Below are 21,548 nucleotides of genomic sequence, written 5' to 3' on the forward strand. Positions count from 1 at the left end.
GACTCTAGTTTAGTTCTGTCTCGAAAAGTTTCGTTCCGACCTGTTCCGGAACAAAAAAAAAAGTTTCGGAATGGTTCTTAACTGTTTCATTTGTATGCGAGATTTGAAGGTAAAGAAAGAATAGCGCGATTATTTAAAACAAAGACAGAGGTAAAACATGCTATTTCCATGTTCTCCAGAAAAGCACAAGTCACTGTACTGCACATTCCAAAAACTAGTGCGATCCGGTACCCTTCTAAATCACAGCACCTATTTACTTAAAAGTGAATCAGGAATTTCTTCTAGCGGGCTTGGTGCCTTGTGTCAAGAGAGTGAGCATGATCTCGGAAGCCGCACTTCATCGAGTGTGCAAGAGCGCTGTTCTGGTAAAACAAACTTCGGCATAGATAATGCTTTTTTAACGCTTGCAAGCCTGATAGGCGCACGAAACTGCACTTGTGTTAATGTAAACACTCCTGGTTGCCCCTTGTTTTCGTTTTTCGCACCATTTCAGCGCACTTTCATTTTGGTTTCCTCCCTGACATACGCGATATTACTGTATTCTGATATATGTATTATTGATCATGTTGCATGACATAGTTCTAGATCGCAAAGTTTTTCCGCGAACTGAAATACGGTTGAAAAAATTTTGTTTTCACTTTAAAAGAAAATAGTGAATATCGCCTCAGTGATGTTTTCGTTTCGGTCAAAGACTCAAAAAGCTTGCGACGCGCCAGGGTGCATGCGCAGAACACAAAACAATCTTGGGCTTTTGCATTCGTGCTGACCCAAGGCCCAAAACTTTTTAGGGGCGAAGCTTCTTGTTTAGAAAAAGTTTATTCTTTCATGGGACGCAACTAAGATACAAGCGTCTGTATAACAGACGCTTCTTATGGCGAAGCTTCTTATGGCGTAGCTTGTGCGTCCCTCGTAGTACGTAACCACCAGTGGCACATACCCGAAATAGCGGTCCTTATGATTTTGACCTCCAAGGTGGTTCCGGAGAGAGATTTTTTCTGTGTGTTGTTGAACAATAAAAGATAGCGCTCAATGCACATGTTAATGGCGGCTAAGGGGGAATGAGAGACAGGAGCATTCGGCCTTTAGGTAACGCGCACGCTGCGATCCCCATTAGCAGCTATTGGCATGTACATTGAGCACGATCTGACAAGAAAGGGTCGCTACGTTATACTCGCTGGGTGTAACCTCCCTGGTTTTAGAAAGGTTTAGCGAGCGTTGGGCCGCATAGCCATGAATACAGTGAACTAGTATATGCCATGAACTCGAGGTGATTAAAGGTGGGAAGTAAACCCGAAGCGCAAGCCGTAAGAAAGTGTGCATGTGCCACCTCCCGTTTAGTCCTTAATTGAAATGTCCGCTGGATGGCGGTGCTTCTATATGGAGAATATATGATGAAAAGATGCGAGATGGTGGTACTTGGAGTGCTGAATAGATGGACGAACGGACACACAGACAGATGCATGGATGGACGCATGAACGGACGCAGGCGCGGATGCATGGCCGAACGCAGGGACGGACGCACGAACAGACGCACGCACGGATGGGTGGATGGACGCATGGACGGTTACACAGACGTACGCAGGAACGGACGGAAGCAAGAACGAATGGACAGACGAATGCATCGCCCCACTCCCCATCATTCACTCCGTGGATATGCTGCCATTTTTTTGTTCAGCACTAGCAAAGCTATGGGGTGTGAGAAAGCAACATAGTTGCGCAGAAAAACACAGTCCCAGATATATTAAGTGCCTTAAAATTGACCGGGTTGACTAAAATTGGCGTTGGTTTGGTGTATGTTACTCCACATCCTTGTGTGATACGCTTATTGTTCGCATTTAGTTCGTAGTCATGAAATTATTTTTCTCTCCTACCCCCAGTAACTGCGTTTGCAAATCAACAGGGCAGCATCCATGCAGAAGCGACCGCCCGCTTCGATCCAAACTTGCTCTTGCTACACGCCCACTGAGCTGACAGCAACAAACGAATGGTGAAATCCGCCATCAATTTGTTTCATCTTACTCTGAGAATAAGACATCAGGTACATGTTGTCTATATTAGCGAGATATGCTGCTTGCTTAGCCGGACGTGCTAAGAGTAACGCGCCGAGGCATGGCTTGGGCCAAGATCAAGAACGCTGCATCTTCGAACATCGGACATGCAACATGGCACAGCGTTTCGTGCGCATCGGATCCTCCTTCGATGGAAACAAAAAAAAAGGAGGGAAAAAAAGCATTGCAGCGGGACACGAGAAGGAACGCGTCGACGTAGAAGCAGTTATACGAGAGCCACGATAAGCGTCGGAGAGAAACGGGCACAAAGTGAAGTTATCCGCCGGCATGAGCGCCTACCGATCTTCAGCATGCAGAACAACAAATCTACGCTTCAAGTTCCTGGCTTGACTGTTGGTTTCACAGTTTTACTGTATATTTAAGTTATTAAACCAGCCTAGCTTATCTTCGATTCGGCGAACAGATGCCGTGAAGACGGTGAGCAGACGACAAGGCGCGAATGAATATATGTGCACAAGCTAATCGTTCTTTCTATTGGCTGAAGGGCCCTGTAGCCTCCACATTGCTGAAGGGTGGCGCGCCAAGGCGTCTTAGATCGCCAGCGAGATGAAGCAGACGCAGCGTGAGCCACGGTGCCGTATATCCCGCGTATCGCATAATTTTGAATTCGGCCACGGGTGGCACCCCGTTCGTTTGACCCAGTTCCCAAACTCTTCTGATCCTGCGAACGCAAGAGCAACCTACGCCACTAAGCTGAGGCCCCCAGTTCGCAAACTCTATATTAACGTGATGCCCCACCACTAAGCGATGCATCTACTCGAGTCGCGATGAATTTACCCGCTCGTGTCCCGCGCATTTGTTTTGTGACGTTGTTTTATTATGCATCATGCAACAGACTGCCACCAGACACTCAGGGCGTGTACGACGTCCAGTTGTCTTGACATGCGTTATCAAGGTGAAAGCCTGAAATACCCCGTCAAAGACAAAAATTTACCGTTGGCATCGGCGCCCCTCGGCGCTGAGGACAATGCGAGTGATAAAAAAAGTCATCATCGCATAATGTCGTCACCACACGACGTCAACATGACGGCATACACGCACGTGCACACACACACCCACTCACACAAGCACACATGCGCGCGCGCGATGGTAAAACTGTATTTTATCGCCAATGAGATTCCAATACTGAGACTGTACCTCGCCCTTGAGATGAAATTATTTGAGAGTCAGCGTCCATTTACAATGCAGGAGCTGGCGACGGAAGCTTGCACGTGCAGCCGCAGGAGGGCTACGGCTCGATGCTGGACGCCCAGGAGAGCATCGAGGAGGACATGTTCCAGCAGCCCACGTGGTGGGAGACCAAGACCAAGCAGCTTGGTTACCTGCTGCCCTTTCTCAGGGCACATCCCGGACCAGCCACCGACAGCTCGGGCATGAAGGTACGTAATGAAGCACTCTTAAATAGAACATCGGAGAACGTAATGGCCGCTCAGTCGAAAAGGCAAAGTATAAGCACTGTGCGCCGCGCTCTTTGGTTTCGTAAATAGTGCCCTTCCCGACAATTCAAATCACGCCTGCCGACGCTAGCAGACAACAATAGAGCACTATTGAAACCGTGCATTGCGCCTGCGCGGAACTCTTTGTAGCTACCACGGTGGTACACCTTTATAGCTACAAAGGTGCCCCATGAGGTTCCTTCATGATGCAGCCGTCGGCCGACGGTGGTGCCGAGCGGCTGGTGTGTATACGCCTGTACGAGGGATCACGCAGGCGGGCTCGTCCTTGTAGCTCTCGCCAGAATGTCCGTCGTGATGGTACAGTAGTTAGGCTGCTCGGCCGTTAAACCATTTATCGCGGGTTCGATCTCGGCTGTGTCGGTCGCATTTCTGTAGATGCGAATTGTTATACATGCTTGCGGAATGTGCATTAAAAAAACGCCAAATGGTCAAAATTTCCATAGTTGAGGGCTTCAGAAGTGTTGGCTATCTAATCCGAAATTCTGGAGCTCTCCAGCATGGCGTTCCTTGTGTAATGTTGTTTTGGACCATAAAACCAGAGAAGTTAAGCTGTAAGCTTGAGATACGTCATCAATTGCGAAAAGTAATCATTGACAGTGACAACATGAGTCATTCGCCCCGCCGCGGTGGTCTAGTGGCTAAGGTACTCGGCTGCTGATTCGCAGGGCGCGGGTTCGAATCCCGGTTGCGGCGGCTGCATTTCCGATGGAGGCGGAAATGTTGTAGGCCCGTGTACTCAGATTTGGGTGCACGTTAAAGAACCCCAGGTGGTCTAAATTTCCGGAGCCCTCCACTACGGCGTCTCTCATAATCATATAGTGGTTTTGGGACGTTAAACCCCACATATCAATCAATCATTCAACATGAGTTATTCAAAAGGCCTTAGAATATAGCGATGTCACCATGTGACATCACCATGACGTAGCGCGTCTTCAACAGTTGTGACGTCACGTGGTGAAGATATAGCATGACACCCGGAGGGTGCTCAAAACCACTTTAAATGCATAAAGTTTTTGGGCTATATCAATACGATCGACTGTGAAGAAACAAATGTCTTTCGCCTTCCAATTATCTTACGCGAATTCATAAGGGACGGTGTGGCTTTCCATGCATATTAGGTTTTGGCAGAAGGAAAGATTGCCTAGGCGAGGCACTAGTGAAGACATGTGTATCAGAGAAAGGGCGGCGGGCAAGTCATTTCTCCGCGAAGAAGTATCGCTGGCATAGACGGGCAAATGCGGATCCACGAAGCTCTCACTCTTCGCGGATTCCGGAGAGTGAGACAACTGTTTTTCCTGCGGTATTTTCCCACTATACGTTCTGTTCGTGACGCAAGCTGTGCTTGTAGTGCAGTACGCGATCTTGAGAATAGCGTTCTGAACATGCGAGTGACGAGTGTCAGCGCAAGGTCACATGTCATGCAAGCTATCCTGCAATCTTAGCCCGCGTCCTCGTCGAGGCTTTTACGGACCACGGAAAGACTCCGGGCACTCCTGCTCGAAGAGGACAGAGCTTGACGTAACGTTTTCTCTGTGTTGTACGGAAGCGTCCACGAAGATGTGGTGCTTTCGCAAAGGATAAAGAAAGTGTAATAACGTGAATATCAGATTTCTTCTAAATTCAACCCAATCGGTGTTTTCTACATGTTCGATGCACAAAGCTTGTTGCTGTTAGGACGTTCTTATGTTTTCTTGTCACACCTACCTATTCAGCATAATTTTTCGTGCGTACTTGATACGTATGCTGTAAGTCTTACGTTGTAACTGCTAACTGCAGCAAAGCGTATTAAATATATCTGGTTTTATATACATCCAACTATTATAGCTGGCAGTATGCGTTCAGCGTTCTCGTACCTTCCGTTAACTATACGATGTGTGCTGTGGTTCTCAAACCAGTCGAAGAGCAACGCGCTGATAGAGATTTCAATGCATCACAATGCGGTGATGCAGCACTCTCGACAGATAAGTGAACGGCTAAGGCCACAACTCAAGTGCGAGGAGATCGCAAAGAGATGGATAGATGTGTGGGGTTTAACGTCCCAAAACCAGCCTATGATTATGAGAGACGCCGTAGTGGAGGGCTCCGGAAATTTCAACCACCTGGGGCTCTTCAACATGCACCAAAATCTGAGCACACGGGCCTACAACATTTCCGCCTCCATCGGAAATGCAGCCGCCGCAGCCGCGATTTGAACCCACGACCTACGGGTCAGCAGAGGAGTACCTTAGCCACTAGACCACCGCGGCGGGGCGATCGCAAAGAGAAACCGAGAATGAGTGAAGGGAACGAAAATACTAACGAGGGTTTAGTCATCATGCCAGGGATCTTAACCAGAAGCGAACTGAGAGCGCTTCAGCTTGGGCACGTTGGTGCCGCATCCGCAATGTTAATTCAGCATGGAAGCTCACGAACACAAGCACACCCGGGTATAGTGTTGTTATACTGTGTCTGCGCGTGTTTTCTAGTCCTCGTCTTTCATGCTGTTAACCTGGCGGGACACTTAGCAGACCGGGTGTAGTAACCGAACATGAGGGAAGTCATCCTGCGTGAATGCTGGAAATAATTGACTTATGTTACTGGTCCTATTTTCGTGGTAGAAAGGGTGGTCCTAATGCATTTGCCTTCGTTTCCGTGACGGAAATGACGCTGTGAATTCTCGGGGGTGGGAGCCACACACTGTTGCTCTCGTGCAAACGCCTGCAGGTGATGAAGCTGGTGGGCCTGCTGTACGTGTTCGCGATCGCCTTCGACCTTGTGATCGTGTGCGGCGTCGGGGCCCTGGAACGGGGCAACGGCTTCGTGCTTGTCTTTCTGTTCGCCTGCTTGGCGGGAATACTCGCCTCCGTCTTCCTCATCGCCATGGAGCCACAGGCCAAGTAAGACAACGCGCCTCGGTGTCTCCAGAGGCGAACGTACGAGTGGGTTTCACGTAACTATAATACACTTGTTATTCTTAGGAATGTACGCGATTTTTTCGAGGGACTCGCTTCTATTTTAGACACAACTGGCTGAATCCAACCATCAATCAGGCCACCAAGAGACACTTGAATTCAACTCAACACCGCTATCTGTCATTTGTTGCCACGCTTTTTACACACTTTCCTGGTTTGGATAAAAAATATTTGGCGCAAGTATACACAGGACTTATGTGAAACACGTATATTTGTGTGTTTATATCATTCACTAAAAGAAACGTTCGTAAGTATTTATTTTTGCCCGGCATGTACCGGGGTTAACGTAAAATGTCTGCTGCTTTCGAATGGATCTTTCGGCTCTCTCAAGATCTCTCCAACATCCTTTCCTATAAGGACTTCTGACTTGAGATTGTTGGAAATGAATTTGTCTTGACAACAATCCAAAGAATCCAACAGTCAGATAAACCAAGGAAGTCGTTGGGGGCATTACCTTTTATTTTTAACTGCGGCGTCATAGCGTAATCATGACGCAGATTGAAACGAATTAAAAGGGATGAGAAAGCACTCTTTCCGTCGGTGTGGTTCGAACCCACGACCTTTCATGCTTGCGAATTCGAATCTCTCATACAGACAGGGTGCTTTTTCGTGCAATTTTATTCATTTCAATCTACGTCACAATTTCAATTGCCAATTAACGCAAGAAGGAGACGAGAGAGATAATTGAGGCAAGTGAAATTCAAAGAAAACAAAACAAATGTGTCAAGTCCCTTTAGTATCATTTTCTAACAAAGCGCACCGATACTTTGGTATATAACCACATACTGTCTTGCAATGTTTATCAAAACAAACACAGTGTTTTATTTGCATGTTTTTTCCTGTTTTTTGTTATCTTCAGCACTTTCACTGCTGCCAGTGCGCATGTGCGTGTTCTCCTACATAAGCCGAGTCTTTCGACAATAAATCGCAAGGTGCAGTACAGCGCTCGTGTTTGCGACGTTTCGTGTGTGCGTGTTTTTGCAACTTCTCGCGCTGCTTTTTCGAAAATCGTGAAATTAAGAAGTGTCAAAAGACTCGTGATCCGCTGCTGTGGAGACCATCTCTCTCCGAGTACCTATACAATGTGCATCCTCTTCCCGCAGGTGCGACCTGAAGTTCAAGGCTCCCGGCGTGCCTTTAGTGCCGGCAATCGCTGTCGTAGTCAACATCTACCTAATCTTCAAGCTTTCTGTGCTCACGCTGGTGCGGTTTGTGGTGTGGATGGTACTAGGTAAGGGCACTATTAGCAGCCATATACGCAAACTCGGCCAAATGTTTAGCTATCATGCATGAGTTGCAGTTTTTCTGTGTTTTTCCATACGATTGAATCAAGTTTGAGTTGAATTAAGGACACATGTGTGCCCATAAAGCACATGTAAAAAAAACAATTTTTTGTAACGTCGTTTCATAATGTGGCGCTGGAACACAAAAAGGGGGCCTTGCGCACAATAGCTGAAGTTTTGGCCGCTGTACATCATCTTGGCAGCTTAGATGCTGTGAAAGGTGTACTGCGAAGTGCGCGGACGGACGGGGCTTCGATTCTCGGCAAGCGCCGCTCGAGCTATGCTAGTGAAAAACGCCGTAATAGAACGTGGAAGTGTTAACTTTGTAGACATGCGTGTCCTGTTTCCCTTTCCGACACGCAGGAATGTTGATGTACTTCTTCTACGGCATCAAGCAGAGCAACCTAGAGTCCCTGATGGAAGAACGCATCGAACTCAAGATACCGACGCAGGGTTTCACCCTGCAGGCGCCACCAGCGCCGCCGCAGCAGCGGCAGCAACCGCCAACGGCTCAGGAGATCAGCGCCAAGCTCGCCGACGTGGCCAATGGCCGACCGCTTCCGGTGCCTCCGAGACCCTACGACCAGCAGGAAGAACAAGAAGTCAGGCAACGCTGGCAGACCTTCGAGTAGGGACTGGAGAGCGCGCCCTCTTCAGTCGACACCGTGGCACTGTGTGTCACCGCAGCACTGGCGATAGGGTTAATCTACAATTTTTTTTTTCGTTTTTCTGCGCTGTCCTTTACCATTTTGGTAGGGTTTTGTTAAGGGCCGGTATTGCCAGAAAGAAGGCCTTCGAGATTGGGAGACGTTTTGCGATTTTTTCACTCGGGGAAGGGTGCGTACGCTGTGGCATCGTGAAAAAAGGGGATTGCGTGTCTGCAGCATCCGTTCAAAAGGCTTGGGAAACTATCGTGCCTGCCACGTTGTATGTGGGATGCAACTTTTTTTTTCCCCCACTGTCGCCAACTGGTATTTAATCAGCTCAAGCAGCATGTGTTATGAAAAAGAAAGTTCGTAGCTGGAAAGTTAAAGAAGCTTTAGGCGTGCGTTCTGACAAAAGCTGTTTGCGGGCCCCTGCGGGGCGGGACACTGTGCTTTAGCGCTTCTAAGCTTAAAAAAAAAATCGGGCGTGATCTGATTTTTATTTATTTTTTAATTTCTCGCTGTGTGGGTCACCGAAGGTTTCACTGTGATCCTCTAAAACGTGTTTGTTCGGGGACAGCTCCGGTCTAAGGCGCTGCACTGACGGCTTCGAAAACTTTTTTTTAGCACACCACGAAGGGGGTAAAGGAGCTGACTCTCTCGGTTTACTGATGCCCTGGTAACTGAATGTTTATGAATTTAGGCAATTTCCCAGCTTTCCTGTTTTGCGTTTGAATCTATAGCATGTTGTTAGTTCCTAACCGATTCGAGCTACTTCGTGCAGCATAGCACAACCGCAAACAACCAGCGCGAAGCGTGTGCAATGACAGAGATCTCTCACTTTTTCTCTAAACGTGTGGCTCTTGCACTGCGCGAATATTCAGCATGGACGGCTTTTTGTGTGCCTAGGTACGCGTGGTTCAAGTACGTGTGGACCTTTCAGGACACACGTGATAAGAAGATCGCAATCAAAGCTGCACGGCCTGCAATGAGCTCGGCAGCGCGCGCTGCCAACTCCCGCCGTTCACATATCCGTTATAAAAACCACGTTCTCTGGCATCGCTGAAAGGGCCCATACAGCCACGGCTAAAAAATAATAATAAATAATGTCAGCGGAATGGGCGATCGCGTCGCAAGCACCGCATGAAACAACACCGCTACCTTATCATGGAAGAAAAAAAAATGCCGTGTCATCATCGCGGATAAAGCTTTAAAACACGCACTACAGCAGCGTATAGCTTTATACGTCACTCCACTTCGTAGCCCTAACCATCTTCACTTATCGTGCCGCGTTGGTACAACGCAGCGCGCATTGTCATGGTGGTGATGTCTAACCTCGATATAACGAACCTCGATATCTATAACAAATTTTCGTATGTAACGAAATAATCAGAAACTTCTTTCGACTTTTATGTATTATCAACAACATTCTCTTTGTTTCGAAATTCGAACAATGTTTCGAATACCCGTGAGATCGAGACAAGTGTTTCGATATGATTGATTTCCGATATCTGGAATGTTGGTTATGACGTATATCGGTTATATCGAAGACATTCGCCGTTTCGTTGAACTCTTGGTTTGAGCCTACATTCAATTGTCTAGAAAGCAAGCCAACGCATGCGTAGTTTCCCCACAATGGCGTGAATAGGAGCCTTGGTACAGTGCACAGGCCGACACAGTATCGCTAATGACGAAGGGGAGGTCTGCATGCTCGTGCTTTAGGATAAGCATCCTTATTTTTGGACTATGTATGATATACGTTATAATGACTAACTGCTTATATAACGAATACTTCGTATAAAGTATATCGATCATATACAATACATGAGCGATTTCGTTATAGCGAGGCTCGACTTTGTACACAGCTCTCAAGAACGCAGAAACACGAGGGCAATCGAAGTTTCCCCGAGATGTCTTAAGCAGGGGAGTTTATGGCACTACCCACATCTCTGTCGTGCTCCAGATATAACGAATACGTCTTACAACGTGCATCGGTTATAACGAACACGCCTGAAACTTCGTTATAGCGGAGTTAGACGCCAGTCACGATTGTCTAGATCGCAGAGTCATGAGGAAGGTGTCTGTTCGAGAAGTCTTGAAGAGTGGAGGCCGTGGAACTGTGTACATCTTTGCCGAGGCACCACGCTGACTGTCAAGCCCGGATGAAATGCCTATAATGAAATACCCACGTCTTCCTGTAGTCGTCTCAAAGAGACAAGCTAAGCAGCAGATTAAAAAAAAAACATAACAACGCAGTTGCGTATGCGTGTGACATATAATATACCGTATAGTATACAATGTAGCCTGCGAATGTAGACCGCACAATGAATGTCCGCTCTATACCCGTTCCCTCAAAAGTGTGTCAAGCGTTTCTATACATATACGTGGCGTTTTTATGAGTGCATATCGTTCTTTGGTTTACGCGTCATGTATGGTGCTACCGCGGACGTCATATCAAGAGTGGAAAGCATGGAGCCTTCTTTTTGGCCCAGAAGTCACGTGATTATAGGAGAGAGTTGATAGATTTACTGCACTTAATCATGTACGCTATCAGCAATATATCAACTGCGAGCGTTGTGGCACGCTACCCAGGAAAACCCGATGATAACAAACGCGAGAACATCGATATTCGGGCAATATAATTTTCAGATAACCGATTCAATCATTGGATATATTTGAAGCTCGACGAAACCTTATTGCGCTCAGCGAAAGCGAATACTAAGCTAAACCTGACAGTAAGCTAGACGCTTCGAGAGCTCATACTAAGCTATAGAAACACGTCACTTCAAATTCAGCTCACGTGATATTCAGATCGACCGTGATTGACTATTTCGGCGCTGTGATGCGCCTCATCACTTCCAACCGTTCATTAGTAAGTCATCATGAGGACTCGTTGTGAATGTGTCTGGATACATCTAATTACTCTATATATCGATATGCCCCCGGTATTACATTAACCGGTTCGTTGTAGTCGAGTTTGGCTGTACTTTACAAACCGTTGATAAAATATAAGAGCATATCGTAAGAAATATTGCTATATTGTATGACGTCGTCTTGCTTTCTTTTGTATTATAGGCTGGCTTCCTAGAGAAAAGAAAGGGGGGCATCTTCTTGCGCCGTCGCCATGTTCTGTCCACCCGTGAAAGTAGAAGTGTTCAAAGAAATATAACAAGGCTTCATTTATGGTTTTCAGTAGCTTATGAAATGTAAATTTCCGTGGCAGCTTTTTAACGTTTATATAGCAACAACACGAAACACACAAAAAAAGCCTTCTGACATCGCTATAGCTGACGAAGTTCTTGGTTATTGTCCTTTGATTGTGCACGTTCACGAGTTCACGTGCGCCCTAGGCCGGTCGTAGGCCAACGGTTCAGTGAGGAGGAATTGCTCTCGAAAAACGCCGATTTCCCATGACGCTGACATGAATGCGGCAGTGCGCACTAAACAGGTTCACTACCCATGCGGCTTCATTTCGAACTCGAGACAAGTTTCACATATCAATTCTGCATTAGAGCAAGGGAAATATACATCACCTAAAGGCTTCGATTAACTTTTCGAAGGTCACAGTCGAATCTGAAGCGAAATTCTTTCCTTCAGTATGACGTCATGCATATCAACTCTACCTTATTAAGAAAACCAAAAAACAGCATACGTGCCTCAAGGGTTACAATTTCAGATATGACAGTTTTTTATTATGACGTGTTGCATATCAACTCTGCATTATTGCAAAATAAAGCGTACATAAACCAAGGGCTACAATTAGCCTTACATAGTGACAGCAGTCTTTACATTGAAATTCATTTTTGAATACGATGTACTGCGTATAAACTCAGCATTACACAAAAAAAAACAACATACGTGACCTAAGGGTTGCACATTGCCTTCTAGAGTCACAGTTGTGTCTAAAATGAAGTTTAATTGTTATATTACGGTTTCTGATGAATTAACTCTGTGTCAGAGAAAGCAGTACATGACCGAATAGTTGAGGCTTAACCTATATAGGGTCACTATTGTGTCTAAAAAATTAAATCCACTCCTTTAGTATAACATCCTTATTTCTTTAACAGAACAAGTGTTGCCTTATAGTAGATGCTGGAATGACCCCTGAATTTCATTTCTGTTTTTTGCTAAAGGTAATTATGCCAGCATGGTACTGATATTTGAGATGAGCGTAGAGAAATTGAAAATATCAGATGAATAGTTCGTTATTTTGATATGTAAACTTTGATATGTGTGCACATTTTGATATGTAAATCCTGCGCGCTTACGGCACTGTTCTTGAACTGGCGATGCAATGGTTTGTACAAGTCTGGTGTGACTACTTTGCTTGTTGTTTCTTTTCGTTTCGTTATAACAAACTTCTCTATAGCAAGATGTCTGGGTCACAGACATGGCAATATTTTCTTATTTTTTTCATTTACATAGGCACGTATTGATCATGTAAAGTGTATAGGCGTCAAATATCTAGAATGAAGAGGTGATCGGGTTGGTGGATTCAAACCCCCGGGAAGGCTTTATTCACGCAGGTTGTGATTTCCCGTCACAGTGACAGATATGATTTTTTTTTCTTCGCATTAGCGAGTTCTTTCATTATACCGAGAGAGATCCAAACGCTCAGCGTCGCCTGCTTGTTGTTTTTTCTGGTTACCGTAATGTATAAATACAGCGTGCAGTACGTATATATCGTAGATAAATGTGTTTCGTGTAGGGCGTGAATCACTCACTAAACTGTTTCTCTATTGTACACGAGGTGCGCAAGCTTGTGGCTTTAGTGAGCTTTAGTGGTACGTCACATATGTCTTACCCTGAAGCGGGAAAAAGCTGTTTCCTGTCATACGAGGCAATTCAGTCTTTCTTCTTTTTTTTTTTACTCTCTCGATTAAACTTTGCACAGTCCGCTGACGTCATCTGGCGCAGGTCAGCGTGCACTCGCTTATAGATTGCTCCGCACGAAAGTGCGTTCGCTTCCGCTCTTACACAAGGACTTGCTACTTGGGTAACGCTATGTAGTCAAGAAACATAAGGAAAACAAAAGGTTAAGTTATCCACAGTTTCGTTACAGATAACTTAGGCTGAATCTCGCGTATTAATACCGGAATGTTCACGCTGGTTGATAGTGCCTACTCAAAACATACGCGTGCGTACGCAACAACTTTGCACTCAGAATTGCAAATACCCTCGTACAAGCAAAAGGCACCATTGTAAGAAATCGGCGCATCTCCCAGGGCTTTTGTCATGCACAAATGACGGAACTGTGTAAGATGACGCACTCGGCGAATTTCATTGAGACCCACTGACCCCGGAAGTCACCGCAGTTTAGTTTGAACGATCAAACACAGCAAATTGACAATTCTTGTGAGTGACGTTAACGAGAACGTGACGTAGTATAAAATAAGTTATATATATAAGCATTTTCTTAAACCAAAAAATATTTGGAGAACTAGTACTTCCAAAAGTTGTACACCAAGCAGCAGGCTCGATCAGCCCAGGTTTTTATATGACCCGATTCTTTCACTGTGAAAAAAGGTAGCCCTGTTGATGTGGACGCCGGTGCAGTGCGAACGTTTAAACAACGAAATCTATTTTCTGGGCAGAGAAAAATGGCCACATCACAAGATTTTTATGTCTCTTTGACATTGCTTAGATGTTCACAGTGTATTGTGTAACTATTTTTTAAATACTGTTGCTTTGTGATGGTCAAAGTTCGTTAGCTTCCGCTTCCACTCTAATTTCTTTAAGGGTTAGTGTTTCGTGGACGCTTGTAGCTAAAGCGTTCGATCAAGTTCTCTTTCTGAAATTATACAACGATCTGCTGACAAGTGTGACAACTTTGAAGCTGGTCGAATGGTGATTTTTTTGTGTGTGATCGATCTTATTCGGGTATAGTTATCAAGCGTTATTGGTAAGGGTAGTCGCGCATCATTTCCTTTTGACGTATAGCAAGGACCTCTGACGGGGCCTGTTTCAGCTAATCTGGCACTAGCAGAAATGAAGTGACCACAATAATGCCTATTGAGCAATACTTAGATAGCGATTAGGCAATAACTAGAATGATGCGATACTACCTTTTTTTGTACTCGTTTGCGTCACGTCGTTCGCTGGTAACTCTTTTTCATGAGTATTGTATTTACTTGCACATTGGGGAAGGTCATACTTCGTTCTGAGATGTAACAACTTGCTTAAATATTCAGCCGCCACCTTTTCTGCGAGACATTAGCAATACTGCATGCAGCGTTCTCATTTTTAATTGTCGACAGATTTAGAGCGCCGACTTCTAACAACACTGTACCCCTTCCCCACTTCTTCTCTGGTCGATCCACGCAAGGTCTAATGCTGTCGTTAGCACTCCTTGTTTCTTTCTGTTGTATTCTCGCCAATCATCTCTCAGATCATTCGCCGAAAAAAAAAACACGATGTTCAGTATTGTTATCATTTTTTTTCTTTCTGTACCCCGTAGAACACGCCTTCCCACTCCCTCTCTGTCTATGTATATACAATTTCCAACACTGTGTGTATGTCTATGCGCATGGCGAGTGGCGATCTCTATATAGTTGTGTCTCTGTGTATGTGCCCGCGGTGGCGCACGTCACCTGTTCGTTTGCCTTGCTTCGCTCGAAGCAACTAAAAATGGAGAGACCAGAAAAAGGTGCAGAGGAGAAAAAACGCGTTTCTGCCACGGCTTGTACAGCGAAAATGTTTTAGAGTTACCACCTCCTGGTGTGTTTTGGAGGGTTCAAACAATTAGCGTTTGTATAAGTGTCGTGCGTCCGTACGCGTGAGCGTTTCAACTTGGAGTCTCTGTGTGTGTACGTGTTTCGTCTTTTTCCTCTTTCCCGTCAATTGCCACGCTACAGTGCAAGCTACACATCAAGTGTTTATTATTATTTTTTATTTTTTAGTTTCAGTGCTCCGAGTGTAACATGTGAATAGGTGTCACGCGCGCATTTTTGATCCGGATCGGAGCCAATCCGGATCGGAATTCTTTATTGCTATCGAAAAATGGTCGCTGCCACACTGTACAAACTGATTCGGATCGAGCTTGGCGTGGACATCATGTCAAATTATGATGCGGAAGCCAGATCGTGATGCGCTGACCGCCATCGTCTTGATCCCAATCTCGGCTGATCTCGACTCAAATTGACGGTGTATAGCAGCACGTGAACCAAATTGAGGTCAATCCTAATCGGCCTTGATCGCGTTCGAAAATGCCCATGTGACACCACGGTGTAATACAACGTGTTTTGACTTGCGTGATACCCGTTCTGACGATGCGCAGTGCTTCATTTTTTTCGGCAATACGGGCACAATTTCCAAACCGTGACGAGGAGAAGCAAATGGTTTTTACGCGCCCGGTGAGACTGACGACGTCTCTGGTATTCTTTGACAATGACGCTCTATGACATGATGTCTTTGGTAATTTTTTTACATTTTCGTTGTTTCTCTTCTTGACGATGATTCCACGTCCTGATATTGTGATCTAGGTTCATACAGATGTTCTGTTGCATGCTTCTATGCCCTGCCTTGGTAATGCACGATTGGCTGCGTGTAGATGTTTGCAAGATATGGAAAAGATGACACAGCGTTAAAACTAAGCAAATTCAAGTTCTCGAGCTAATTTGACTCATGCCGCCCACTCTGTGCTGGCACACCGTGCTTGATTCGTTGCGCTTGTAGGCATCGTTCGTTGCGCTATCAGAGAGGCAGCGTAATACCACAGCGCATGTACACCGGTCATCACTCGTTATTTTGTTATTTTGTTTGTCAACAGATGACGCCCGGAAAAGGTTGGCGGAGCTTTAGAGGCAACTGCCACAGAGCGCAGCTAGGCCATGCGCTGGCGACTTCTTTTTCACACACGACGACAGTGCATGTCGCTGTCCAAAAATTACGCCATTTGTGCACCCTTACGAGCTTCGTTAGACTGTTCCGTAATACAATAATCGCCATTTCGCGCATCCTGCGCGCAGCAGCTTGCTCTCTTTACCACCACATGCCAACACTTTTTTTTTCAATCCGGAATGCTAATAGCATGCACGCCCTTCGCCATCTCTAGGTGCAGGGAACTAAGCATCACGGCAAGAATGTGTGTCGTCACAACATGGGTGACGTTGTTGGTGAAGATAAGCCCAGAAGGGTGCACGTTTTTTTTTTCCTATAATACAGCGCAGAGGGCGAATGACGTGCTTGTTCCTGAACTGCCTTAGCTTGCTTGCGGTGCTGCAATACCAAAGAAAGAACTTGACCCTGCATTAGGATGCCTTATCATCGCTTTCAACAAACAGATTTGCCTCGCGCAATATACCTATCCTACGTCTGAGCAACGTCTTTTTTTATATGCATGACTCAGCACGTTATTGCCCTTGCTTGAATACAGGAATGTGTAATAGGCTGGCGGCAGAGTCCTGAGACCTATGCCTCATAAAAAGCGTTAAGTTCCACTATCTTGGGTGACTTTAGTTGCTTTACATATATCTGTTGGTTAAACACCTGTTAAACTGTGGAATATTGTCGTTATCGCACCTCCTCATTTCTATCTTGAGAAGGAAAACACCCGTTGATCACGACACTGCGATATTCGGTCAAACAGTGGAGCTATCCTGTTGCGGTATGTTGTGATATTGGCTCAAACAATAGGCACTGTCACCATGGTCTGTACAACCGAACGCTGGCTTCGAGATCTCCAACAGAGCTGCGCATATGTGTGTCATTTAGTGCGCGCGAACTAAAATTTTGTCATGATGCCTCATGCCAATTTCGCAGGAGGGAATGGCGCTGTCGGTGGCATCTTGGCACTCTCTCATCGTGCTGAACAGGCTCGTGTTGTGCGACTGATTTTCCAAGTGGAAATGCCGCAAACATTGTCGAAGTTTAAGTTTACGCCTATACCGAAGGCCTTCCGCGATGTTCACAGAGAAGACGAACACCTGTGCATCTATCACGTCAGGCGCTCAGCGCAAAATCACTGCAAAGCAAACTTTGTTATGATTCGTCATGACAAGGTGCTTACAAGCTTCGCATTACAAGCGTGTTACTAAATTTGTCTGATACACAGGCACGGCGTAAGACGAATCTTGCGTATACCCTAAATGAAAAACTGAAGATTGCTTTCTGTCACTCCAGTTCGTGCGCTTTTTTCTCGCGCTTTGTTTTCGCGTTTTTTATAGCAGCGTTCAACATATCTTTGTAATAGTGTTTAACAAATTGCATTGATACATTTGTTGCTGCGTAATTTATGAAAATGGGTCATTCAGATAGATAAAAGAGCGTTTGATCATCGCTGATTACAGTAGTTTGTCTGAGCGCTAATTACTTTACCCTCACGCAGCTGCAGGGACGACATTCATTTTATTTGTCCACTAAATGCAGATGCTTACATGGTACATTAGCAGTTACCGCATGGCCAGGGCTTTCAGGCCCATTCCTGGCTGGCGATATTGTTCCAAGTGGTAGCGGGAGTAACCGAGCGAAATTTGGTGACAAAATGTTGGCACAAAACTTCAGCACCGTTATTTTTCGTTTTGTTCTGGTGACATTCTTTATTTGCTGACTTGTCATGTTGAACTTCTTTATCATTACTTGAGACCTCCATCTTCTGCCTTGAATTCGTGTGTGAATTTATGTCTTGCTTGGGTCTCAAACTACCTTAATCATTAGTGTATGACTCACTGTTACGCGCTGTGTGAGCAATGTCGTTTCGCCGTTGTACTCTGACGTTGTTGAATCACTACGCGGAACGCGAGAAGGATATATCGGACTTGCCCGTTTACTGCTGTGGAAAAGTGCGCGCGCTAAGGGTGTGTTGGAATCTATAAGTGCAACTGTGCCGAGTGGAAACTGCGCCTTACAGTCGGGAGCATGATCAATTACTTTTACAAAATATATTAAATTTCTTCCTTCAGCTGGATGATTTGGTACGTGTTCTAAAACTGCAGAAGTGTCGGCGCATGTGGTTCTGCAAAGGTCGGGATCTGGGAAAAGAGCGGGGAACACTTTACAACCGGTGGCTTCGGAAGTGATGTACAGCACTTGCGTTTATTGACGAGCGCATATGGAGCAAGAGGAAGGGGGCACCGATGAAATTTCCCTCTCCCCTTTTCTTCGCCTAACGGCAAATACGGTGTACTGTGCTTTAGCAGAGTGTGACGTTGGGCGAGATGCTGCATGACTTGACGAAATATTTGTGACGCAACTGAAACCAATGAAGATAAACGATGGAAATCGGTGCCCTGTTCTTTCTTCTATTGTTTTTATTCGTTGTGCTCAGTTGCTTCAAAACATATATTTTCGTAGAATAAAATGCTGTGCATTGCGAGTGAGTCGAGCACCTCTCAAGGCAATGTTATTGTTTTTTTTTACCTTGTCCTCATCGTTTCACGTGCTTCGTGGTTTATTCGTTCAACTTAGCGGTGAAAGCGCTATGGTTCTGGATCTCTAAGCGTGAAAATTTGTTGACTTAGAAAACAACAAAGTCATTCCATTCAATCAAAATAAGGCTGTGCTTTGTCCAATAGAGTGAGTATACCAAGAACCTCGCGCAGTGCTTGCGAACAGGCAGGCCAAACTAGTACTTGTTTATTTCACGTGATGGAAAATCATCACGAGCACACCGGAAAAAGACATGCATTGACGTAGAAGGCACTGCATATTGAACAACGCTACCACATATAAAAATCAGGATGGGACATTAAGAGACCGAAAGATAACGGCTATTCATTAAAAAAAAGACAGGCTTAATTCCAAGACAAGACAAGCGCTCCAAAGGAGGGCAGATAGTTAGGTGGACAGATAAGATTATGTTTGCGGGAATAACACAGTGAGCACAGTACTGGCCTAGATAAAGAAACATTGGAGAGCACTTTTCCTCCACAATGCGTGTCGTTGGGTTGATGACGATGATGATTATGACGACATATCAAAATCATGTCCATATCAAACCATATCCATGGCTTCGATCCTTGTCTGTCGTCAAACTTACTTTCCACACAAGCCGCTTTGCAAATTGTTGCAAAAGTAGGTCACCACTGAAGTTCCGGAGTGTGATCGAACTAAGCAGGACGTAAGCATCATGGCTCGTAGATGTGGAGAGCCGGGTCGGGTGCAATTCTTTTTGAAAATAACTCCTTAAATACTTTAAACTTCATTCTTTTCATGAACTCTAATAAAACTCGTGTGACGTCGATATAACATAAAAATTCTCAATTCGTCTTGCCGTGTATAATGTGGTCATACTTCAAGGGAGACAAAAAGATTGTGGTCATTGCGTTATGCTCGTTGCGGCATTTACATTATCGCTGTGTTGTGTTAATGGAATGGATATCACCTTAGTCGTTGTCTAAATACAGTTGCGTTTACCTTATCGGTTTAACAACGCTCGCGCTAGACGCAGTACACGTTCAGCGTTTGTCAGATATGCAAGCACTCTTGTCGTACTTACTCAAGGTCCGTTCGATTCACCTGCACCGGTAGGAACCGGTTCGCGGCTGTGCACGCGAAGTTCAGAAATTGTGCAGCGTGAGTTCAGCGGTGCAGGCACAGCACGACACCCGAAACAAATGACGATGTGCCGACAAGGTGTTGGCCTTATTTCTTTTCGGTTAATTTACATCATTCAGCAAACACTGACCTATGGCGAAACGCACATGCGGACAATTTATGAGGCGCAAACATCTTGGCAAAACACACCGCATTTGTAGAGGCGGGTACGGCGCCTAAGCCACCTACGTCTAAGTGCTGCGTCGTCTGCTCAGCTGCCCGCGCGCCTGCTCCAAGCCGGCACCGTCAGCGAAGGAGGTGCAGGAAAATCGTGAACCGGTGCTGCACCTCTTCTGCACCTTTGGAAACGAATGGCAGGGTTCAGCGGTCGTCAATGCTGCACCGCTGAAACGAATGGTAAGGTGCAGCACCTCGTGAACTGGTTCACGTGGTGCAAGTGAATCGAACGGACCTTCAATTTCCTTTTCTTAAAATGCCACGAAAATTGCATTTGATACGCTGGTAGAGAGTGCCACCGTTATTTCGGCGAAGCCACGCGATCTACGGGTTACGTAGCGATGACCGATATCAAAACAGCCTTTACGTTAAATGTAACATCACGGCGACCACTTACGCCGACGGCGAAAACGTGCCTGTAGTGTCTGTATAATTCCTATCGCAACAATTGGTTCAAAGTTTGTAGATTGGTGGCAGGCGCCGTGCGAAATCTCATCCCGGTGGCGGGTTTCTCTTTCGTAGAAGTCAACAATCCTGAAGGCCGTGCTTTTAGGCCCTTCAAGCGCCAGATTCTAATGCGGGAGCCGGAAATGTTTCACGTCCGCCATGCTTTATGCACCAATCATGGAGAGACGTGAAAGCCATGCCGGTATACAGTAATCGGTCATGCTCTCTATGTAGAATATACGTCAGCATACCAAGATGGCTTCCTTGGTCCTCGATGCAATGCAGTGATGTTGCGCACGATATCGAAGCTGTGTCTCGGGCGTCCTGCACTCCGCTGATGGGCCTCGGTTCGCTTGTGTATTGGTGAATATGGCGCGCGAAATTGTGAGATTATATTTAAAAAAAAAACACGCGAGATATGTGCTGCTTGTTTATGAACGACACATTTCAACGCCGCAAAGAGGGTATGCATGAAAAAAAAGTGTACATGCCGCCTGGCGGTCGTCACCTATTGTCAATGGCAATCGTTCACATGGTGTCTGCTATATAAATATATAAAAATATAAATAACATTGCTGTATAGGAATAATATATATATCTTTATTTCCATCTCTACGTGTCGGAGTATATAATTAAATATATGCAATAAAAACGAGAATGGCACATTCAGGCTATATGTCTTGTGTCACTTATTTGCCCGTCACCTAGCTCGATGCATGTTTTTTGTTGATGTTGGTCTTGTATCATTTGCGTCTGTCAAATTCCTTATGTGATGGCCACCGTACCCACGTACGGCAAAGGGAAAACACAAACCTGGCGTCTCACAGCTGTTTCCATTAGGATTGGGGCTTCAGCGTCCGCTTCAACTGTCGTACTTTGGCAAGAACCAATTTTTCTGACCCGTTAGTGTGGTGTATTTGCAGTGAGTACAACTTTAAGAGGACCTACGCGGATGTATATGGCTCGTATAAACTGTCACGGCGTCGCA

The 21,548-nt window shown here is 45.6% G+C and overlaps 1 protein-coding gene across 2 annotated transcripts in view; it reads left to right on the forward strand.

Annotated features, from left to right (window-relative positions):
* Positions 1 to 21,232, forward strand: part of LOC119161671 (putative cationic amino acid transporter) — a 295,166-nt gene extending 273,934 nt beyond the window's left edge. For both annotated transcript variants that reach the window (XM_075889340.1, XM_075889341.1), the window contains exons 10-13: positions 3,258 to 3,448; positions 6,230 to 6,402; positions 7,581 to 7,708; positions 8,124 to 21,232. In XM_075889340.1, the coding sequence (XP_075745455.1) occupies positions 3,258 to 3,448; positions 6,230 to 6,402; positions 7,581 to 7,708; positions 8,124 to 8,392 (761 nt within the window). In that variant the 3' untranslated portion in view covers positions 8,393 to 21,232. The remainder of the gene's footprint in view (positions 1 to 3,257; positions 3,449 to 6,229; positions 6,403 to 7,580; positions 7,709 to 8,123) is intronic.
* The last annotated feature ends 316 nt before the right edge of the window (positions 21,233 to 21,548 follow it).

Source organism: Rhipicephalus microplus, chromosome 3 (genome assembly GCF_043290135.1).
Source record: "Rhipicephalus microplus isolate Deutch F79 chromosome 3, USDA_Rmic, whole genome shotgun sequence".
Lineage (NCBI taxonomy): Eukaryota > Metazoa > Arthropoda > Arachnida > Ixodida > Ixodidae > Rhipicephalus > Rhipicephalus microplus.